Source organism: Sander lucioperca, chromosome 1 (assembly GCF_008315115.2).
Source record: "Sander lucioperca isolate FBNREF2018 chromosome 1, SLUC_FBN_1.2, whole genome shotgun sequence".
NCBI lineage: Eukaryota > Metazoa > Chordata > Actinopteri > Perciformes > Percidae > Sander > Sander lucioperca.
The window spans coordinates 43,180,593-43,204,869 of record NC_050173.1 but is presented as its reverse complement, the minus strand read 5'-3'; the positions used below and the strand labels follow the sequence as shown (position 1 = coordinate 43,204,869).

Sequence of the window (24,277 nt, the reverse complement as noted above, 5' to 3'; positions counted from 1 at the left end):
TTTGATGTCTTGAAACTAAAATGAATGGACTGTGATCTCCTACTGTCAGCACTGCATGATTTCTGAGTCTAAGACTCTCCATTGTGTTCTCATTAGGGCGCTTTCACCAAAACGTCGGAAATATGGTACTGGAGGTAGTGTTGACTGGCTGTCAAAGGGGGCCAGGCCAATTTCCTGGGTTAGCCTAAGAGACTGAAGGTTAAAGGTCAAAAAGTGCTCAGAAAGGTTGGAAGCCAAGTCAGGAGGAGTTAGAGTTCAGCCTCCGCAGTTGTATTTCTTTTTCCTGCTCATAAACCCACAGGGTCACCCCCCCTTCTGTTAAAATCACTAACAGCAAAAACTAGCGGGATCACTTTACGTCCCACATCATCTTCTCTAATTCCTTTGGTTTAGCGTGTTCTTTTCATCTATGTGCAAGATTACACATTTAGCCGTAATAAAATAAGCATGCCGTGCAATTTCAGACCCCAGGATTATGTCAGGTGGATGACAAATTAAAATGGGTCATTTTTGCCTAAAGTTCTCTATCTGTTCGTATGTAGAAATAACAAAGCGATGACGTTTGAAGGTCAAGATCCGGACCGAGTTTGCACCGAACAGCGCTGCGCTGCATTCTTCAGAATCAAATCAGGTTCCAAACTATTTTTGGCAATCCTTGACAATATATTAGTTGATGTTTTGAAACACACTGGAAAACACACTACCAGAAATGATTCCATCCTTCACGCATGCTGGACGTCTGCCCAGACTAAGCCCACATACAGTATTTATCAGGAGGGAAACAGAGCCAGGGCTTTCTTCAAAGAGAAGCCTTGATAAGAGTGACCCGATAACCTACAACCTAGACGAGTGTACTACACACTCTGATGAGTGGCCAGGGCTCGTTGGCTAACATGAACTTGTAAAAACAAGAGCAAGTGCTTGAGAGCAGGACTTGACCAGTACTGAACTTGAAGATGTTTTTGCAATAACAGCAGCCAATATGTTAATATATTCTGCCATTGTTTAGAATCTAGACTATATTTTATTCCCCTAGTATTTCAAGGTATAAAGTAGCACAAATGGAGATATGCAATTGAAGTACAAGTACCACAAAACTCTACTTAAATGGGAGCACTTGAGAAACTGTATCGAAAGAGAAAAGTGTATTCTTTGTGATTAAGAAATGACACTGATTATTACAGTAAAAGGCCAAAAGTACGAGTGTAACCCCTACTTGAGAATTCCGGTGAGGCTCCCTGTTTGGCCCACGACAGATACAAGTGAAGAGCACTCTTCTGCAAATGAAGATGACAAACAACCTCTGCACTCACAGGCGATGGGACTCAGAGGGAGGGTGTCAGGGGTCAGAGAATGAAACGGCAACACCTCTGCAGCCACTTGACAGGATGAAAAAAGAGCGGGAGACGGGGGCGGCGGGGTGTTTGAGAGAGGGTGGGAGTAGCACTTGAGGCCAGAATGGAAGACACAAGCCTCCCAGCAGCAGCAGTCAGAGGCAAGGGGACACAGGGGCTACTGTTCCCATTGAGGTCTTTGTCTTCCAGGCGCTCCCTTGTTTTTCCTCAGCAAACCGTGGGTACAATGAAGGCGGCGTGCTCCCCTCCCCTCCCGCAAAGGGCTGTCAATACTGGACCTATCAGACCCTGAATGGCCGAATCAGCCTTCCCATGAAAATCAAGTCAATGACCTGCTTCCCCTGGCTCTCCTCCTTGTGAAGTGGGTGACAGCTATAATTTCAATAAGTAAAACAGAGGGAGAAAGACAGAGAGAGAGCAAGTAAAGAGTAATGGAGAGAGAGAGAGAGAGGGGGAGTTTTCTCACATGTTGCTGAGGGTACTTTGCCTCAGACTCGGCATCCTCATATAAAATGCATTAATTCCTTCGCTGTGAGCTCACCGTAAATGATTTGATTGTGGCCAATTCGACATAGTTTTCCGAGCTTCCCTGAGCGCCATTAAAAAAAGGAAAGAGAAAACATGATGCTGGGAATGCTAAGACAATTTTGAACCAAACATTTAACTTCAGCCTTCTGACCCAATCAAGTGGAAGAGAAGACAGGCTTTGTCCACCTTGGCCCATCCAAGAAAAGTTAGCCAGGGGAGGGGGGAGAAAGGAGGAAAAGAAATGTAAGGATTTTGCCAAGCTTTTGTCACGCCTTAAGGACTGGCTTAGTCAATTGCTGTCAGATCAAGAAGACAGAAAGGAAAACAGCCGTGGTTGCCTTATATAAAAAACACTTTCTCTCGCAGCCAAGTCGGGAGAGTCCCCATAGACAGAATTACACAGTTACTTTTAAAGGATTTGCATTTAAAAGATTGCGTACAGGCCTGAATGCGGGTCGTTTCCCCGTGACCATAGAAACACAAGAAAAGGTGGAAAATTCAGTCCGTTGAACTTTAAACGACTTTATTAAAGTGTCACTAATCAGACGTGAAAGACACAAGGTTTTAGTGTTTGGGCAAACTTACAGAAAAACTAAAAAAAAAAACATAATGACCTGTTAAGAGCATTACTTTGAAAAGCCTTGTTGATGTCCCATTCCATAATAAAGAAAGGACCATTGCTCACATCAGGAAAAAAATTAATACCCAAAATATTCCAAGAATTCGACTTAAGCATTGTGCTGAGGAATTCTGATGTCAGGCCATAAAAGTTATAATAACAATTCCTAAATACCTGCCTCTTGTATCATTTTGTAATTTTATAACAATTTAGTACAGTTTTTGTCCACATTAAGCAGGATATGCCTTTACATTTAAATACAGGATATCAGAGCCTCAATGAAAACAAGTATTTTTGGATCCAGACGACAATTGAGAAAGCCATCGAAAAAGTCACGAGCCGTGGAAATGTAATCTTACACTTATTTTTTTTTTACAAATTACCGATGATTCAAAAACTTTCTGGCATGTATTCCCCCCCCAGAAAAAGACAAATTCCTAAGCAGAAAATTGCTACCATTACAGCGTAATGGGATAACAACCCAAAGAATAATCCCTCGCTAACAATGGTGAGGTTTGAAAAGACTCCTGTGAGTCCTGTTTGGTGTCTGCAAGGAGAGAGCTGCATTTTACAGCCACCAACCGACGATGTAATCGCCGCTCAATGGAAACCTGGAGAGAGAGAGCCTCCGCACGGGGGTCTCTATCCCCTCCATCCCTCCATCCATCTATCCATTGATCTATCCGTCCCATCCCTAAAGAAATGGGTAGACCTCATTTCCATCCGACGCCAACTGTGTGAAAGGGTTGGGGGTGGGGGGGGTCTTATGATTGGAAAGAATAAAACCGCAACAAGACAGGAAGGGAATTGAGAAAAGGAGGGGAGTTTGGGGGGGGGGGGGGTGGGTAGATGAATTAGCATCGGTGCTACATATTAAAAAGAGCCTCTGATCTTCCAGGCTGGTCCTAATCATATACAACCTAAATGAATCATCCCGGGACTTCTCCCAAGTTAATTTCAGTGCAAGAATTAATTAACACGAGAGCGAAGAGATGGATGCAGACAGAGCAACGGGAAAAACAACAATGTAAACAACCCCAATAATGGGCTGTTGATTGCAAGGGGCTAATTTGTGTCATAATGATATGAATTTGATTTTGTGAACCGAGCCGGATTAATGAGGGAAACAAAAACGCTTTCTTTTTTTTTTCTTTTTTGAAGATGAGAGGTTTTCAAATGAGAGTGGAAGGGATGATGGTACTCTTTTCTTCTTTTAAGCTAAATCCTGAATAATCTGCACTCACCATTGTGCAATACGTGCAGGAATGAAAGATTTTGGCTCTATGAGCTGCAACACTTCTAGTAAGAAAAGCTGCCAACCAATATCACCATTTTGACTGTGTATACGCAAATCTTAACTCTGTAACTATACATGTACATGTGTATTTTTCCTTGTATTCCAGGTAGCCATTGGTTTCCATTCATTTCTGTACAGTATAAAGTGGAATTAGATTAGAGAATGGCTGCCTGAAATGGTTTGCAAAAATGATGAGCTATGATGTGTAATGATTTGAGCTAATAATGTAATGAGCTGTATGTAAGTAATAAGCTTAAAGATGCAAAACCAATATCACTGTCCTAGGGGAAAATATTTATTATATATGTGCCACAATTATGACAGGATTGTAAAATGTACAAAATTGTAAATACTTAGCCCTTAGCAGTGTTGTTAAACCCTACCAGAGATGACTTGTTCAACAACACAACACACAGCAATTGAACTGTCTTTAGGTCAAACTGCTTTTAAATTACATCAATAAAGGACAGAGAATACCAACATTTTAATATATTTGTATTAAAATTCTGTCGTTTGACTACGACAACACCAGGCATCTACAGTAAATTCCAGAAATTTAAAATCAGAATATATACTTGGCGTCAATGTCATATCCACTTTATACTTCAACATTCTCCGTCGTAGTAATCGAACCCCCCTGTGGGGAAAGAGAAGGGGGGATATTCAATCCCAACTCTTGTGAGAGACTGGAGTCGTCGTCGTGTTAATACCAAACAGCACCACGTCCGCGCAGCCTCCATATGGAGTCGAACACCGGGGGCAGACGGGGCATTTTGACAGTCAGGGGATCAAACTGGTTCCATATGACCACAGCTGGCATTACTTCAGGCCTGGGGCAACTACGGCTTCCTTACAGCCCGAGCAGAGGTCTCGTGCAAACTCAACTTCGGGGGGCGCGTATAAAGCCTGAGAATAAATCTTGAGTTTCAAAGACGATTCGAAATCTGATGCCCATGCCCTATTACCAGTTGATTTCCATGAGGAGAGTTTCATTCCCAAAGAGGGTACTCGGAATTCAAAAGGGAAAAACTTCTTACTGTAAAGAAAACCTCCTACAGACAAAGCTACTATGTGGAGAATTTTGTTCAAAAACAATATCACTGTCCCACGACATTAAAGAGATAAACAGAGTTATATTTTCCATCTTTGACAGCATAATATGATGAAATCACACATCAGGCTGGAGAACAGTTTTGTGAATGAGGTTCCATGAGTGTGTAGGCACGTTTCTCAACAGAGTGAAAACGCTTCATAAAAGAGCACCAAATTGCTGGTCTCCATAGGCAGCCGACGAGGGACAAAGAGAATATACCGCACTGTTTTACGGCTCGGCCTGCAGCGAGGCATGATGGGAAGTAATAACCACATCATTACCAACAGCGCCTCAGCCTTGTTAGACGTCAGTGGAATAAAGGAAGCATGCAGAGTTCACACTCGAGCTGCCAGTCTACCGCGCTGTCGGACCCTGTCACACATTTGCTCACATGTACGTATACACAAACATTTATCGGCCCGATGAAACACAATCGCACTTCCTAGAAGAGTATATTCACACAAAGACACACTTAAGAGACACACATAGCTGGTTGTTTAGCTGCCAAGACGAGAGGCACCGTTTCCGCTCAAGTTCTGCCAAGACGGGGCAAAGGTCACTGGGAAGGCTCTGAGAGTGTTGCTTTCCATTGGATCACTCGCTCATTATCAAATAACGGCATCAAATGGCACGAAGCCTCTGCAAGATCATGTGTAAATCTGCAAGAGGAGGGATTAGCACCGAGGCAGCTGGCGTGCTGGATGGCTGCAAAGACACATGCCTGCTTTCTCCATATTTATACACGTCTGGGATTTCTCTTCTGCCACTTTCTGCAATCTTTCTGTTAAAAATGTTGATGTCTCTAAGCCCAAGTGATAACCCTGGTGACATCACTAGGGTTATTTTTAGACTTGACAAAGCTTCTCCGGAGTCCAGAGCCACGGAGACATAATAATGTCATCAAAGATAATTGTTTTCATAGGATGAGCCTGCCCCATGATGGGTAACGTAATATTGATGTGTACAGTCAGTGGGGTTTCCCTTAAAAATCTCATTTTCTTAAAAATAAAAAAGCTGCCAGTGCAGAGAAAATATAAAAAATAAAAAGTTTCCAAAACAAATCATCGGCTTTCAGTATTTCGTAAAACCAAGATTTATTTTTCTTGATTCTATGCAGCTATTTAATCTTTCTTGTTTCATAGATAGACATTATTATTATTGTTTTTAAATTTATTAGAAATTAGTTTAATTAGTTTTAATATTCTTACTGCACAGGAGGATTATCAATTATAGAGAGAAATGACTTGTAATTTACAGATTTTTGCAGTGGAAAGAGCATGTTGATGCAGATTTTGCAGATTTTGAGGGAGCTCCGTATAACTTGCATGTGTTGTGTTGTTGTACACCCCTCTCTCTCTCTCTCTCTCTCTCATATACCCACAGGATTCTTTACTCAAGTCTGTGGACCTCAGTGCAAGTGAAGGCCCAATAGCAGCAGGAGATAGAGACACAATGTAATATCTGATCACCCTCCATGTAATACCATAAGAACACAATGTCCTGGGAGGGAGACTTCATTACAATCTGTCCATCAACAGCAGGCCAGCAAAGTTTAGACAAAGTTTGGATGATTCTTTTTTTCGGTGGGCTGTTTTTTCTTCTTCTTCATCTCGGGGAGCTATACGTGTCAGTGCCAGAGACGCCAAGCATGATAACTGCAGAAAAATGAGGAGAGGGCGCCAAGATTTGGTAGATTGTGCATAAAAGTATGCAAGAACAGTACGGTTTAAGGCTGAAAGCATGTACTGTTATACGAAAATATGCATGTGAGCAAACAGATACACATGTACACACACGTACACACGCACACACACACACACACACACACGCACGCACGCACACACACACACACACACACACACACACACACACACACACACACACACACACACACACACACACACACACACACACACACACACACAGCAAGCAATGCACACAAAGAATAGCCCAGTGAAAGAAAAGACCATAAAGTCAACTTTCAGAACAGCACTTTGTTAAATTACACCTCAACATCCACACACAATAGAGCCTGGTGAAATAAGGCCACTTCATCCATTTGCATAGGAAAATCACAGAGTGGGCAAAAAAGAGAAGACATAAAAAGAGTAAAAATAGCACACTGTCAACGAATGTAATCTAAACCAGAGCTCCAGCTCAGAGCTCAAAAGAGTCACACTTTCCTTTCGTTTGCAGCTTGAGATATCACCAACTTTAATAAAAACAGAGCCAGGGAGGGCAGCTCAGGTACCCCAATTGTGAGTGAGAGCCTGAGACATGTTGACTGGATGCGCACATCGCTGCCCAGAACCCTTACCAGCTGCTTTCAATTAAACAGGCCCAACTGGAGAGGGGAGAGGAAGGCCACATTCACCAAAATGGCTAGCTATTTCAAGCCAGGAGTTGTTTCTGCTCTCTGTTTCTGACAGCAGATCAGTTGTTCGAAATTTGTGTAAACACAGTGTTTTGTTTGCTATCCAGGGCCAACCCTTGCTCCCTGCCATGCAGAGTCTGACAGTATACCATGCAAGATGGAAATCTTTGAATGCAAAGCTTGCATCCAGTGTGCTCTATGATATTTCAGTGAAAAAAAAGAAGATGCTTTAGGATTATTGCTTTGGAAATACAGAGCAGCCGCGCCAGCATCTAGCCAACTCTGATCCAAGAATCTCTTTGAATGAGATAATAATCCTCCAGAGTGAGGCTCATGCTCTGCAGTTATTGTCTTGGTCACCACAAGCTATTTTCCCGAGACGTTCCACTGGGCTACGTGCTCCAACAACCACAGGCTTTCTGCAAAAGGACCCATGGGAGGATGATGTGTACACGCAATTCAACGAGCAGGGAAGTCTGTGTGTTGAGGAGGTTTTGTAAATCAACAACGCTGCACAGACACACCTGTCAGTTCAATAAAAATATAATGGGTCAGTTCAACCAAAGGACAAAAAACCCCACAAACTTTCCACTTATAATATCTTATAATGCAGATTTGGCATTTGGCCAGTTTTGGAAATATCTGCCTCCCTTAAAGTAGAATTGGATACAGAAGTCTCAGAGGCGGATGTTTCAAAACCTGGGCATATAACGCCAAAACCAACTGCATGTATAGATACCACAAGAGGGTTTTTTTTATTTAGGTGAACTGACCCTTTAACCTGATGTTTTCTTTTTCATTTTCCCCCTTAAGTAGCTTTTAGACAGCATCACGTATACTCTGTAAAACTTCTTTAAACCCAACACTTTTTATGGCTGCATTATTGCAATACATGAGAATGTCCAAGGTGATTAGCCTTGTGTATTTGGCATTTTTTGGAAACTAAAACCTTCACTGGAATTTAAAATAAAGTTCTGTGGTTTTGAACAATGTTCAGTGGCCCAGCATGACTTTGGAATTAATTGCCCACCGCTGGGTTGATGGGGCTTTAGAGTTAAATAACACTACACATTTACTATACCTACCTCTTTACAAAAGAAGGGTATAACAGATTTGATTTTGTTTTCAAAAAGGAACAGAACAGCTTTAATGAGGGGAAAACTCCATTGGATCACATTAGATAGGTCAATGGATTTTCATTGTCCGAGCCAAGGCCAACAAGCTTTCAAATGAAGGGCGTGCACAGAATTACGACTGACACTCTTAAATGATTCACAAAATCTAACAACTTGCATAGAAATTGAGTGCTGTATAAGTCACACAGGGGATAGTTTGAAAGCTGAAATATTGCAATTCCAAAATTGAAAACAGCTGCAAATCGACTGTGGCTTGGCTTATTTTTTTGAGTTAAGACCTGCACAGCAGAGCAAGTGAGGAAAAAAGATTTGGAAAGCTTGAAAAGTTGCAATCACAACAACACAACAAGAAAACATCAAACTTAAGGCGCTGTACAAATGCTAAATCACAGTATGGTCATAACCTCTTAATAAAGTAAGAGTGTGTGCTGCACACAGAGCAGGAGCTACGGTGGATCTCCTGATGGAAAACTCATAAAATAAGAGGGGAGATAACAATAACACGGGCTCTCGCTCTCTGGTGCCAATCTATCTTTGCTTGTCTCCCGCCTCTGACACTAAAGCCCTACTCCAGCCCTCCCTCCCTTGCTTCCCCCACCTTCTCTCCCCCTTTTTCCTCTCTCCATCTCCCATCTAGGTCCTAAATTATCCGTCCGGGCTGTGGGAGATACCCCTTCCTGCCTGTGGTCGCTTGTCTTACCGCAAGCTGTGGAGATGAGGTGTGTGTGCGCGTGTGTGTGTGTGTGTGTGTGTGTGTGTGTGTGTGTGTGTGTGTGTATATATGTGTGTGTGTGTGTGCGTGCGTGTGCACATTAGAAGAGTGCATCCAATGCAGAAGCGCACATCCTATGTGCCTTCTCGTTTGATGTCCCTGGAGGTGGGACGATCTGTGAAGGAGGTGACCGCACTAAATGTCACTTTGGAGGTGCCGTTGATGGACGGCCAGCGGGAAGTGAGATGTGCAAAAGAGCAGGAGCGTGCTCTTTTTTTATCTTTTTATAAGACAGAAAGCAGAGAGAGAGAGAGAGAGAGAGAGAGAGAGAGAGAGAGAGAGAGAGAGAGAGAGAGAGAGAGACAGGTCAACGAGGCAGCACAGTGAAGTTCGAGCTCTGAAAACAATGGAAATTTGCTGTGTGCGTTTCTGCATGTGGATGTGTTTGAGTGTTTGTTGATGCTAGCGAGCTCGGTAAGTCACGTGTAAGAACAAATCATTCTGTAGCTGGGATCCATTATTACCGCAGAGAGTATCTGCCAAAATCAACCCTCCACTCTCCCTCGTTCTCTCTACCTCCCTTCGTTTTACAAGTGAAAGTAGTGGAACATTAGTTTCTTTTTTTTTTTTTCAAAGCTGGAAAGACTTGGGCATATTTTATGGTCCCTTCATAGTCAAAGCAGTGCAGAGAAAGTGATGAAGAAATCTCTGAGATGTAGTCATACTCAGGCAAATATTAATTTCCCTGTGTAGCTCTTGCTCAGGGAAAATGTACAACCCAAATCATAGCTATACCTGATCATTCCCACTTCAACTACTCCCAATCAACCTTGCTGCAGTTGAGTGACTACAAAGCTCGGAAACTTTAGATCACAGCTTCTGATGGACCTGTCTGAACTCCCTCCCTCTCTGTACAAAACGGTTATCGGTTCCCTTTTGATCACGCCTGATTCTGCGTACCAAAGGAGAAAGGCATTCCAAGCGGAGATTAATACTATTTCAGTCGCACATTTGGTCCGAGCATGTGTGCCTAAGACAGAGGAATGACCCTTCCCAAATGAGGCATGACAATCAAAGTCACAGAACAAGAGAAATGTATCTCTGATGTGAAAATAAACCTGATGATGCAAAACTCTGCGGAGCATGCCCAGCTCTGGCCACATTCATTTATTATTCTAACCCAAGGCATTGACTTTGCATGAGGCAGAAAAGGGGCAAAAAAAAATAAAAAACCGTCTGTGGACAGTCAACCGCAGAGCTGAAAGACATTTCTTTTAATATACATGCACATTCCCTTTATAAACATAATTTAGCGGCAAACCGAGTTTAAAAATAGAGAGTGTAAATAATTTTTGTTTTAACCTGTTTAGAGTAGCAGCAGGGTGGAGTTACCACTCCAGGACAATTCAGTTTGCCACAGAAGACAATGAGTGCTACAAAGTCAAGACAATGTGATTGAAATCTCAAAGGTAATTTTGTATACTTTCACTTGAGTTTACTTTTACTAGACTTAACAATATTTAGATTTTTAATGACCCCTGATCTAGGCCTGTGTATTGAACATGGACAGAAATGTGTCCATAGCAGCATCAAAATGCCAAGTACCAACAGCTGGGATTCAGTGCCTGGTCAGATACAGAATTGTGGGTTAGGGTTAGATTTTTTAGTTCCTGATTTAAACCAAATTTTAACATTTTTAAAATATTTCATAAAGCAACGTCCTATAACTACTTGTTTATAGGCAGCATTTACTTTTGGTCTCCCGACAAGATGTCACAAGGCAAATTTGAGTGGTCACTAGATGAGTTTGAACAAGAAAGAAACCCTATTTCTGTTACCCCGAATTATGTTTAATGTTTCAGATTTTCATCTAATCTTTTTCTTTTTTTAGATTATTGTCAATTGCTTTGAAGTTCAACTGGTCACAAGCAGACCTTTCTTAATTTTAAAAGGGTCAGAAGACAAAAAGGTTGGGCGTCACCGATCTAAGGTATCTGAAAAAAGTTTAATTTTTAAATAATATCATAAAAAAAGTATTTATAAATATAAAACATTTTAGTATCCGTATCGAAAAGCAGGCATCAAACTGGCAGTAGTATTGACACATTTCTAACAATATCCAGCCCGACCTAGGTCATGAGAGACTCCTCTTCCTTCTCTACCGGTTTATTAAAGGCATCATGTATGTGTATACCATATTTCTAATCACGCACGATACAGTCTTAAACTTGAACATTTTGAATCTTAAGCAGGTTAAAACAAATGCTCAACATGACAAACAAGCAAGCAACACAATAATGTGACTTCATGTTGGCGAGAGACTTTGCCATGGATAATGAATTTCACTCCTCAGTCACTTGAGCAGGTAACCAGCCATGTACAAAGATCTGAATCTCTTCCGAAAACCTGCCTGGTTCGTCAATGTACCGAAACTGACTGGCGAATTGTGGGATTTAACAGCCTTTGTGGCTTGTGGCCAAAAAAAAGTTAGTTTTGCTCTTTCATTACGAACCTGACACTTGGCTTAACTTTAAAGAACATGGCACAGAAGAACAATATGACCCTGCTCCTGACCTCTCAGCCCCGAGTTTGACAAATGTGTAGTGAGCTGTGCCAGTCGCTGCTTTCTGATGAGAAGAAAAAAAAAAAAAGTCAAGACATGGTGAAATGTGAGACGGCTTGTTATACAACTACAGTTAAAACTTTAGAGACTTAAAGTTATAAGAGCTCTGTAGAAAAACAAAAAAGCACAGTCACTTTAATGTTCATCTGAAGTGGTCAAATGTGCTGGAGAGCAGCCGTAACTGCTTTACACTTTTCCAAACAAAGTTACACTGTGCCACAAAATAAATGGAACAAGACAAACACTAACAAACAGTCTCATGTAATAAAAGGAGGACATAAACCGCTGGCATCATGGGGCTCAGTTTGAATCTGCAGAATAGCAGTCACAAAGTATCCCAATGATCTAATTTGACAATAACATAATCATAATAATCTAAATGAAAGTGAATTATTTTGACTGTGGCTACCATTTAACGTTTTCCTGCACTTGAGAAAGAGTCTGAAGTTGTGGTCAGTGTGTGTGTGTGTGTGTGTGTGTGTGTGTGTGTGTGTGTGTGTGTGTGTGAGTGTGTGTGTGTGTGTGTGTGTGTGTGTGTGTGTGTGAGTGTGTGAGTGTGTGTGTGTGTGTGTGTGTGTGTGTGTGTGTGTGTGTGTGTGTGTGTGTGTGAGAGTGTGTGTGTGTGTGTGTGTGTGTGTGTGTGTGTGTGTGTGTGTGTGTGTGTGTGTGTGTGTGTTTTTGGCAGCATTTGCTTGCACACATCTATGCATGAGCGAATGTTTATCCAACTTTTATGGCGATTGTCTCGTAAAAAACAGACAGGCACTCTGGGACAACGTGCACTCCTCGGCACCGGCTCACCCACAGGTTCACCCGGAGCGACCACCTACCAGGAGGGCTGAGCAGATGCTCACCTCCACAATGACCATTTCAAAAAGGCGTGTCCAGACGGATTAATGCATGAATTATTACCTTGGTTACAGCCGGACTGGACTGTATCCACCCTTTCTCAAGCACATGTGCACACCCACTGAGACACACTCGAAAATTCACAATTAGACCATGAATTACAATACACAAGGAGGCAGTTTGTTCTGCATCATTCGTCTTCCAGTTGTTGTAAAATGTCCCTTCTGAGGATCATGAAATTTTAATGCTAAGCTTGTGTATGATTTGAATGTAATCAAAACTGTATTTTTTTCTGTTCGGTTTGCTTCGACAAAGAACACTAAATGCTCCGCTTAGGGGGGGCTATCAGTATCACTGTTCGACCTTTCTCCGGAAACTGTAGTCATCAATATTTCAGTTTTTAATAATACTCTCACGCAGAGATACAAATACACACACAAAAAGCAGCATCCATATCATCTTGTCCAGCTGTACAGTACATGACCTTAACCTCCCTGCCTCGTTTACCTGGCTGGCTTCACAGGTTTTATCTCATCCTCCATCTTCTCTACAACCTTAATACCGCCTCCGATGTCCTAATCATATTTCACTTCATGTTGGAGGAGGTTCGGGATCACCAAAACACAGAGAAAGCAAAAGAGGGAATGAAAGAGAGACAGAAAGAATAGCAAACTTTCAAGTTGGTTGCCAGTGGGATTTATGAATCAGACTGATCCACAACACAGAGAGAGACCCAAACAGGTTCCCGGAGACACAAAGCAGGCAGGCCGACACAAAAGAGTTGCAAAGACACAAAGATATACAACTTAACAAAGAGAAGGATGAATATAACAGAGCTTTCATAGCAACACACAGCAACACTCAAGTCTGTATCTGCCATTGTAACGATCATTCCCTGACTGTGATGTCCAAAAGCTCTGGACAGGGAGATCTCTTGCTCCCACATGCTTAGGACATGATCAGCAGCATTAACCTTGCCTCTTTCTTCCCATGATTCCTTGCAACGGTGCCTGTGTCTGGCCCTTCCAGGACCCTTCCTTAAAAGGTTTTCCCTCCACCCCTCCTTTTCCTTCATTCCCACAACTCCCAATAACACCGTCTGACATGTCCAGAACCCTCCCAAGCCCTTTTCTTTCTTCAATCTCACAACTCCAAACAGCTCTACCGTGCGTCCCTCACTGTTGAGGAGAGGGGAGGAAAGCTGGCTGACAGGGGCATCCATACACACTCCTAAATCTGCCATGGCAAGACGCTGGCACAGACAAAAAAATAACAAAAGCCTCCCGATCTGCAGCCGGGGCTGTGCAACACTTTATCTGCGAAGGCAAAACAAAGGAAGGCCTGTTGAACACTCCGACTGTGTTTACTTTCAAGGGGGAACAATGACTTTAAGAGGAGGGGGTAAGGACTGATGTGGCACTTGAGGGCCTCTCCTAAAAAACAGCACTTCATTTTGAATAACAGTGAGTTTAAGAAAACAGTTGTAGTAGACGGGGTCTATAGGAGCTGGAGGGATTGAATGTGAGGTGGCAGCTGAAGGGAAGAGTACAGAGGTAAAGAAACAGAGATAGTCGTGGTGGCAATGCAAAAAAAAACTAATCTCTTTTTTTATACCATGGTTGTATTTCTTTTTAAAAGGAATACTCCACCAAAAACCTATCTTTTTGAGTAGGAAACAGGTTTTGAAAGGTGGCTCTAAAAGATTTGCAGCAATTACATTCACGTTTGTTGGTCACAAATGACAAATGTAAACAGCTGAAAACACCAGAAACCTATGCTGCTATTCAGATCCCAAAAGACCAGACTAGTAAAATAAAAGTCACAACTAGATATTTTGGAAAACAAACTGAGCCTACTTTTGAGAAGATAAAGGGCATATTGGTTCTTTTTGTTTGCCATGAAAACAGAATCACCATTTAACTACCCATCATCTGCCAAGCCACAAACTTTTCAGAGTCATATTTTAAGCCTACAGGTTGGTGGTGAAGTGTTGTGTTAAATGAATGAATTGTTTTTTTGTAGGGCTGTCAAAATAACGAGTTCATTTCGATTAATTAATCTGAGAAAAAATAACGCGTTAAAAAAAATAACGCCGATTAATGCATTCCATATTGACGTTTGACCCGGAGCCGTTCTAGCCACCATTGGACTGTAAAATGAAGGAGGGAGACGAGAATGTGCTGCCTGGATCATTAATTGGAACATTTACTTGTAAAAATCTTCTTCCTGCCAACCCTGGCTACCGAAATCTGGTGCCACTGATATGTCTGCACTTCTCTCTGGTGCTCTGAAACAGACGGTACAGGCAACACAAACACCGCTGCACGTGACGCAAGTTAACACTATACTCAACAGCAGCTAACGTTAGCCTACCGCTAGCTAGTTAACACTATACTCGACAGCAGCTAACGTTAGCCTACCTCTAGCTAGTAGCTGGATTAAACACGGTTAAAATGCTGACAGCTAACGCTAAACGGTGTAAAGTTTGACTGTGTTTTACTGTAGAGGATTCAACACCGGCATGTAACAATCTGGTATTTCTAGTGAAATAAGTTATTGTTATTGTTATACATTATTATTAAATCATTTAATTTTGACCATATGGCCTTAGCAATAAACAAGCCGTTCTTTAATGTCACCAACTGTTGTTTAGTACCCTTTTTTTTCTTTTCTTTTTTACTTTCTTAAAAAGTATCGGTTCAGGTACTGTTAATTATGTATGCGATTAATTTCAATTAATTAATCACAGAGTATGTAATTAATTACATTACATTTTTTAATCGATTGACAGCCCTAGTTTTTTGTTGTTGTGGTGTATTCTTTTAAGACTTGCTGCTATGCCTTTTGGCTTTAACCTTTGCATTGTTCCCTTGCTTTTCTAGTATCATCTGCAACTAAAGATCATTCTTCTTGGAATATTCAACATATGAACCTCTCTAATTGGCTAATAGCTTTCAAGCACATCGCACTTCTGCTCAGACCCCAGTCAATGACGTGCAGGTGTTTTGTCCTCAACATCTGATAGTAAACACCTACTGTCACATCACTGATTAAGTTGTGGCCAAAAGTGGAACCGATACTTAGAAGTTTCAGCTCATGGACGGAAGTGTGCCTAAGGTGATTCAGTGTGGATTTACTCCGTATGAGTTATGGGGGGAAATGCTTCTCTTCACCTCTAAACGAGGACATCACAGGATGCGATGAATCAAAACTTGGAGTGAAATATATTTAAAAAAAAAAAAACATCCTCCTGAATACTGTGAATGGAATTTGGATTCCCCAACAATAGATGAATCTGCTGCCAAGAGATTGTTTTTTTTTCAGCAGCATATTTATCTGCATCAGCTATTAAGAGGAAGAAACACAAAGATTTCTAGGAAATGAGGTCATTTGTATGACATTCCAAACTGACACCACAGAGGCTGCTGAAGTAGAATAACCAAATATGATCATCTACATTTCTGGAAAAGCATTGCACGACCGCTAATTGGCTAAAAGAAATGCCCATTGCACATCATAGATGACCCAGATGTGAGATAAAAGCCACACACAGTCCTGTAATGACAGATATAATCAACACTCACTGACAATGAAACATTCTAAGATGCCAAGAAGGTCAGGTAAAAAAAAAAAAAAAAACACAATCCCCTCTCTCCCCTCTTTTCACTGCAGGCCCAGCAGGGTCCTGAGCTGTTTAAGATCACAACCGTCGATAACACATGTCCAGCCAAATTCTCTTTGTTCGCGTGTATCCAAAACATCACACATGGTGCATAGAAGAAGAAAAAAAAATGCCAACTTTCCCTCATGCATCCAATCAATGGGGAGAATGGGAAATGGAGAATGTGAAAGGGTCACAACCCCAGGGGTGGAAAATAATCCCCCAGTTGCTACCGGGTATTTGGTGTATAAACACTGCATTGGAAAAACATTATTCTAAGGCTGAAGGTTTACACTATTGTACCACACAATCCTTTGAGATCCCCATTGACAGAGGACGTACAAGTACTATGAATATGACCATTTGTGTTATTTAAAATATAGTCATGAAGACGACTGCCTGTTGACTTTCAGCACAAAACTGGTCCACATTTCCAAATGTGCAAGGTCATTTGAATTCCTCCAAGTTATTAGATCTCACGCTTCTCAAACTGGAGAGACGGACTACTCAGCCAGGTGGTATGGTAAAGTCATCTTTCCAAGGGGTGAGAAAGTTCAAGCTTAGCATGAAACCAATCTAGAGTTTAAGGTTTGGGAATGGAGTACTAAATTCTCTCATTAGGCCGACAGTAGAGTGTGCAGGAAAGCAGATTGCCATCTTCGCTGCAGGCAAAGTGAGAGAACATTTGATATTCCCATTTGGCCCGAGCAAACCTTTAAGTTAACTTAAACACGATTTTGCCAAGTAATCCTTGATTTCAATAACGTGCGAGTTTGTCTCCAAATAACTGATTGCTGTATTAGATTTCACTCTCAATATTTGCAGTGGTTGAAGAGGCATCAATAACAACTGTCAAAGACATCCCGCTAATCTTAAACTCTTCAATCATCTCACATCAGGCATTTTTTGAAATGCGGTAACACAAAACCCACTTCTAAGAGGAGAAAAAGCTTACACCTTTTTGTTTTTGCTCTGACAAGTCAAATGGATATGCATTGTGTGTGTCATCAAGCCTGTAATAACATGGCATTTCAAGCCCTGGTTTAAATTTCCAAAACATATATAGTCACATTTGTTTTTCATTTGACTAGCGGGGAGGACTTAGCCACCCAAAACTAGGTTTAGAGTTCCCGCATTACACTTAAGAGAATTTAACTCTCTATTTCTTTAGGGAAAGCCTAAAAAAGGTGCATCGCATAATGCAAACTCAGTGGACAGCTTAAGTTTCACTCTCTCTGCCCTCAGCGTCTTTTCACAGAGTCTTAAGAGGTCACCCAATTTTAATGGTCGCTTATTGCCTGTGGAGCAGTTCCTGGTGGTATAAAAAGGTACACCAAGACCACCTCAGTGCCATAACAGCCGCAGGCTCAAGGGCTCAAAGTAATACTGGCTCTGATGATGCATACCTGCACTGGAAGACCTTATGAATTACTCTCCTTTACCTGTCTACTTTAGACACTGGGGAAACCATCATGGGCCTTGAACCTGAAACAGCAGGCCTGAATGATTTATGTCTACAGTGGGGAAATTAAAAAGTTTTTTGATTTGTGCAGTTCATATCCGCTGATAAGAATATTTCAGTCCATGAGAGCAGGAGAGGAGCTTGTGCAGAAGACATGCAACGTTAATTTCCCTTTCCAAGACTGCTCACATATTAGAGGAGACACATTCAAGATGAATTGTTATGGCCAGTATGATTTTGGAAAAAAGGAACAATAAAGTTATCGTGCCAAAGAACAAGGCCTTCTTACTTATGTCCAAGAAAATTATGATTTAATATAATGCAGAGCCATGCGTAAAAAAGGAATTTAATTAATGAGCACACAAATGCAATAGGTGGCTCTGTTTTATGTGCGACTTGGACAGTCCCACTCCCCATTTTTTTCCAGTTCAAAACTTGATCTCATTACACTTATTCCATCCAAATGTCTATAACAAATGCCAGTGGCTGAGTTCATGCTCTCTCCCTGCCAAAAAGATCAAATAGACCAATATAGCAATATAAGGCATATACAGTGGCTTTCCAGTACCTGTAGAGAATAGAAACGTCAGCAGTGTACTAACCTCAGCACGCTGTGTTCTGGGCTGGCTGGCGTCTGTCTCGATGGCATACACATCCACCAGGTAGAGGTCAGAGCCTTGTTCTCGGTCCAGCTCCGCGGCCGTCTGTATCACTCCAGTGTAGCGGCCGATGGTGAAAAGGCGTCCTACTGCTTTTCCACCACTGCGAACTGCCACGATGAAATACTCCACTTTGGTCGCTGAGCCCCGCGGGCTTGAGGCATCCAGGGAGATGACGTTGGTGCCTGGCGGCTGGCCCTCTTTGAGGATAGTGATGTATTTCGGCTGGGAGAAAACAGGCCCATCCATCCCTTGGAGGATGATAGTCAGCTCAGTTCTGGAGGTCTTGCGGCTGGTGCCATGGTCCGTGGCTGAAACTGTAAGGGTGTACATGAGTCGGGACTGTACCAGCTGGGAGGCCAGACGAATGTCTCCGCTGTACCTGTCCATGATGAAAGTGTCAGAGTCCCCTTCTACAAGCTCGTACTCTACTTCTCCATTTGCCCCCTCATCGGGGTCAAAGGCCAACACTGTTGTCAGGATGGAGCCGATGACAATGTTGGGCTCAGCCACAAGGGCATTCTGGGACATAAAAGTGGGAACATTATCATTCAGGTCTGTGACCCATATTGTGACATTTTTCAGGGCAAAGCGGCGGGATTCAACTGGAACTGCCTGGTCAGTGGCTTTGATAGTCAGCTCGAACAGATTTGAAAACTCCCTGTCAATTTCCTTGTTGGTGTATATGAGCCCGGTGCTTGAGTCAATGCTGAAGTGGCCTCCCCGGGGAATCTGTTGAACAATGGAGTACTCCAGCTCCCCATTTATGTCTGCATCTGTGTCATGAGCTGTGATTGTCATGACTGAAGCTGAGAGAGGGAGATTTTCTGGAATGGATTTGAAAATATCACCAGGCGTAAATATTGGAGGATTGTCATTAAAATCCCTGACATGAATGACCACAGGTATGGATGAAGAGCGGGGTGGTTTGCCATTGTCCTTTGCGGTGATGTTGAGCTTGTAAAATGACTGAGTTTCAAAGTCCATCTTTTTAACCAAAAAGATGCTGCCGGTGTTAGGGCTGATGCTGAACGTGCCGTGGTTGTTTGTGGCTGTGATGCTATACGTTATGTCTGCGTTCTGACCAGAATCTGCATCAGTGGCGGTCACTGAGGCCACCAGCTCCCCTACCCTCATGTTCTCCAGGACGTCCACAGACAGTGAGGATTTAGGGAAGGAGGGGGAGTTGTCATTCTCATCCAGGATGCTAATACTAAGCATACAGGAGGAGGACAGGGGCACAGTTCCAGCATCAACAGCTATGATTTTCAATGAATAGGAGGATGTAGATTCATAGTCCAGCTTTCCTACTAAAGTAACCTGTCCAGAGCTGCTATCAATAGTGAACTGTCCTTCCTCGTTACCCTCAGAGATGTGATAATGAACCAGTCCGTTTTTGTTCTCATCCACATCGGAGGCGGAGACCCGCAGCAGTTGTGTCATGTTTTGAGCGGACTCTGAGATGGAGGCCTGGTAAATGTCTTTGGTGAACTTAGGCAGGTTGTCGTTGATGTCTTGAATGTAAACTTGCACTTTGGCCTGGTCTCTGAGGGGCTTGGGGAGACCCTGGTCCGACGAGACGACCACAAAGCTGAACACGGCGGCGCCTCTTTGTCTCATGAGAGACTCGCGATCAAACTGCAGCGTGCTGGTCAACTCCCCTGTGATGGCGTTTAGCTCAAAGTTGGAGTGTGGAGTCTCAAATGTATATCTGACCTCACTGTTTGGACCGAAGTCCTTATCCTCGGCAAAAACATGCCCAACTAGCGACCCCCTCTTCTGCTCTTCCTCAAAATGAAACACATAATTGGTGCTGTTAAAGAGGGGACGGTTATCGTTTACGTCATCTAGAATCACACTGACATTGACAGTGGCACTAAGCGGCTCCACAGCACGGTCTTTGGCTATAACCACTAAGTTATATCTGTCCTGTATCTCCCGGTCCAGCTCTGCTTTGATGTACAACTGCCCGTCTGGAAAAATGCCAAACACATCACCTGTGTTGCCACCAGCGATGTCATACATAATCTCCCCATTAAGACCAGAGTCTTTGTCGGTGGCCTCCACTTTGAAAAAGCGACTGTTGACAGGCTCAGACTCCAGGATGATGACCTCATACGAAAGCTGGTCAAACACTGGCGAGTTGTCATTGACGTCATAAACACTGACGATGAGGATGAGGCTGGAGGTGTGCTGGGGGACCCCCATGTCTGATGCGATGACCTCGATGTCGTAAGAGCTTGTGGTGACCTCCAGCGGCCCGGTCAGCGTGATGAGGCCGTGCTTTTCATGAATATGAAATAGGCCTTTGGGGTTTTGTTTGAGGCTGTAAACCACCATGCCATTTGTGCCTTCATCAGGATCTGAAGCTTTGGCTTGGAATATGACATGGCCTGTGCTCCAGTTTTCCACTGCACTCACATGCTCCACAGCGTGAATAAAATTAGGGGCATTATCATTTAAGTCCTTCACAGTGATGTTAACAAAGGCCTCTCCTGTGATCTCCCCAGCTCTGGCTACAACTTTCAGCTGATAGAAACCCTGCTCCTCTCTGTCTATCTGGCTCGATGCTGTGATCTGACCTGCACTGTTCACAGCAAAAAGCCCCCTCTGGTCTCCTGAGGTGATTAGATATGAAATGTTTGTGTTCAAATCTACAGTGGTGGCTGACACAGTCCCTATAACTGTCCCAATGCCCACATTTTCAAACATGACAAAACTGTACACTTTCTGGCTAAAGACTGGTGGGTTATCCTGTGTGTCTATGACAGTTACAGTCACTATGGCCTGGGTGTGTGAGCGCAGGCCGCTACCATCTGCTGCTGTCACCTGCAGCTGGTAAGCAGTTTTCTCTTCTCTATCCAGGGGCACAATCGTGGTTACTTTCCCTGTGATGCTATTAATGAGGAATTTGGAAGCATCTCCAGCTGTAATTATATATTTGAGCGTGCCATTTCGACCCAAATCGGGGTCTGTGGCTGAAACGGTGGTTACATAAGCACCCGAGGGCTCGTTCTCTTTCACATTGGCAAAATACTGCACAGGGTAGAAAACTGGCCTATTGTCATTGATATCCCTCAGAGTGATGTTGACTTTTCCTACAGAGTGCAAAGGAGGGATGCCTGCATCTGCTGCTTGGATGTGGAGTAAGTATGAGGCCTGATCCTCCCTGTCTAGCTCCACGGCTGTGCTTAATCGCCCTGACACGGCATCCAGGCGAAACAGCTCCTGGACACTGTCTGGAGTCTCTGCATCAAATGAGAACCTGATAGTTCCATTGGCCCCGACGTCGTCATCTGAGGCAGACAGCACCACCAGCTCAGTGCCGGCAGGAGCATGCTCCACCAGGGACACATGGTATGTGCTCTGTGTAAATGTGGGCACTTGGTCATTCACATCAGTGATGTTGACTATCAGTTTAGTGTAAGAAATCTTGGGCTGCAGCCCCTGGTCTTTGGCACTAATGTTAAGCACTATTTCAGATGCTATTTCCCTATCCAGCAAAGCGGCGCTGGTAACCAGACCACTGTTTTCACTGATGGAGAACCAGCCCAAAGCGTTTCCAGACACCAGGGAGTAGCGCAGGTTGGCATTCTGCCCAGAGTCCCCATCTGTTGCAGAAACCCCTTTAATGTAGCTGCCTTTTGGTATGTCTTCACTGATATCTACTCTGTACAGAGTTTCCTGGAATATGGGCGGGTGATCATTGATATCATTCACAAAAATAACCAGACTGGCAAAGGAGGACCTAGCCATAGGCTTGCCATTGTCTGACACAGACACAGTCAGGTTGTAAGAGGAAATTCTCTCTCTGTCCAACACACTGGCCACTTTGATCAGACTTAAATTAGGCACAGGAGACGTGTGCACTTCAAAGTGTCTCTGCTCGTTGCCTCCTAAGATTGAAACAGATATGTTACCATTAGCTGTGGGGGAGTCTGAATCTGAAACGGTGAGTAAAGCCACAACTGTGCCAATCTGTGCATTTTCATCGACAGACGCAAATTTAGAAGTTGTGGGAAAATACCTAAACTTCACTACTGGGTCATTATCATTCACATCTAAAAGTTTGATTGTGGCTTCTGTTCTGCCTGACAGAGAGGGCACCCCGTTGTCTACTGCATGAATAGTCAGGGAGTACTCTTTCTTACTCTCGTAATCCAAACCCTCTTTTATAATAATAGTACCTGCTTTGGGGTCAATTTGGAAAGGTGTTCCTTCATCTAAGAAGTACCTGATTTCAGCATTGGCTCCCTCATCCTGATCTGACGCTGTAATCTGCAGAATACTAGAACCTACTGCTGCATCCTCAAACACACTGGTTTGATATTGATCTTGATCAAAAACAGGGGGGTTGTCATTTATGTCTTGGATAGTGACGTTTACTTGCAGGTAGCCAAACTTTTTCGGCTCTCCTTTGTCCTCCACTTCAACCAGGAGCTGGTAGAAGGGAGTAACTTCCCTGTCCAAGCCTCCAGTTGAAACGAGGTGCAAGAATGCCCCCTCTCCACTAGGATTGACTGTAATATCCAAGCGGAATTTTCTCTGCTCGTTGCCTTTCACTATTCTGTACGTGGTGTGATCAACTCCGTTACTTCCAATGTCCGAGTCTGTAGCAGTGTCCAGGATCACTTGCCTGCCGCTGCTGGCATCCTCCTTAAAAGACACGACAATTGACGTGTCTGGAAACACCGGGGAGTTATCGTTAATATCCAAAACTACTATCCTGACCTCAGTGGGGTAGGTGGGTTGGCTGGATAGCACCACGACGTTGATGACATCGCTTTGCAAAACTTCTCTGTCAATCACCGTGGAGGTGTAAATGACTCCAGTGGTGCCGTTAATTGCAAAAAGTTTGTGGTTCTCGCTGAAGCGGTACGTGAAGCTGGGCTTGGTCTCTATCGTGCCCACGTAGGTGCCGATGGGCTGCTCTTCCAGGACCTGGAACTCTTGACGGACTTGGCTGGATGCTGAGTACGGGGACAGAGTCCACAACATGAGTAAAATCAAATTAAACCGGCCTAAGCCCCTACCTGTGAGCGCCATGGTCAGTTAGCCAGTCCACCTTTCTCAGACAGAGTCCATGCCTATGATGCATCAACTTTACTGAGGTCGCTCGAGTCACTTAAAGCATTGTATTCCAGCAAAATGTGCAGAGAAAACCCCAGCAGCAACTCTTTCCAGTTTCAACAGTTATTCAGTGTCCCAAAAGTACTCCAGAAGTGTTTTTTTTTTTTTTTATCATGCGCAGCGCTGCGTATCAATGCAAACCCAATCCTCTTGAATGGAGAGAATGATTCCTACAGATCAGGGGAAGTTTCAATTCAACTCCGCATAAAATAAAAAAAACATTTCAAAACGGAATCTGACAATCCCTTGAGAAAGACAAACACAAAACAAAACTGCCTGGCTCCTTGGAGAGGTGTGGGGGGGGGGAAAAAGTTTATCCAAAGTTAGAGCGCAAGTGAGCGGTGTTGAAGTGCGAGCAGGCGGCTGAGCCTACGCACCGTCCCGTGGAATAACGGTGCAGGCGCTTCAGTCATATTGTGCTCAGGAGTCCCAGTAAGTTAGGACAAAGCTGGAGTTCGACAAAACTCCCTCCCATCACTGATCCCATTGGATAGCGGTGCTCCTGCCCGCCCTCCCACCGCCGTTCCCCCACCATTGTGCAGCGCAGCCCGTTGTCTCCGCTTGGGGAAGAGGATGTCAATCAAATAAGACAGGTAACGATGCCCCGAGCGCTCTGAACTACGCCACTAACCGATTAATGTGCGTTAAAACGGTCCTAATGAGCCCAGAATACGAAAGTTATCAGAAAACATACAGATCCAATGTTAGAATTCATGCTCTGAATAAATATTTTAAAACAGTAGGGGTAAAATACTACGCTTATGAAAAGTTGCTTTAAA

At 43.3% G+C, this 24,277-nt stretch overlaps 1 protein-coding gene across 2 annotated transcripts in view; it reads right to left on the bottom strand.

The window, feature by feature from the left end:
• The window catches only part of LOC116062471 (protocadherin Fat 4), a 107,031-nt gene extending 83,108 nt beyond the window's left edge, over positions 1–23,923 (bottom strand). For both annotated transcript variants that reach the window (XM_031317153.2, XM_036004628.1), the window contains exon 1: positions 18,312–23,923. In XM_031317153.2, the coding sequence (XP_031173013.2) occupies positions 18,312–23,414 (5,103 nt within the window). In that variant the 5' untranslated portion in view covers positions 23,415–23,923. The remainder of the gene's footprint in view (positions 1–18,311) is intronic.
• Positions 23,924–24,277: the final 354 nt, after the last annotated feature.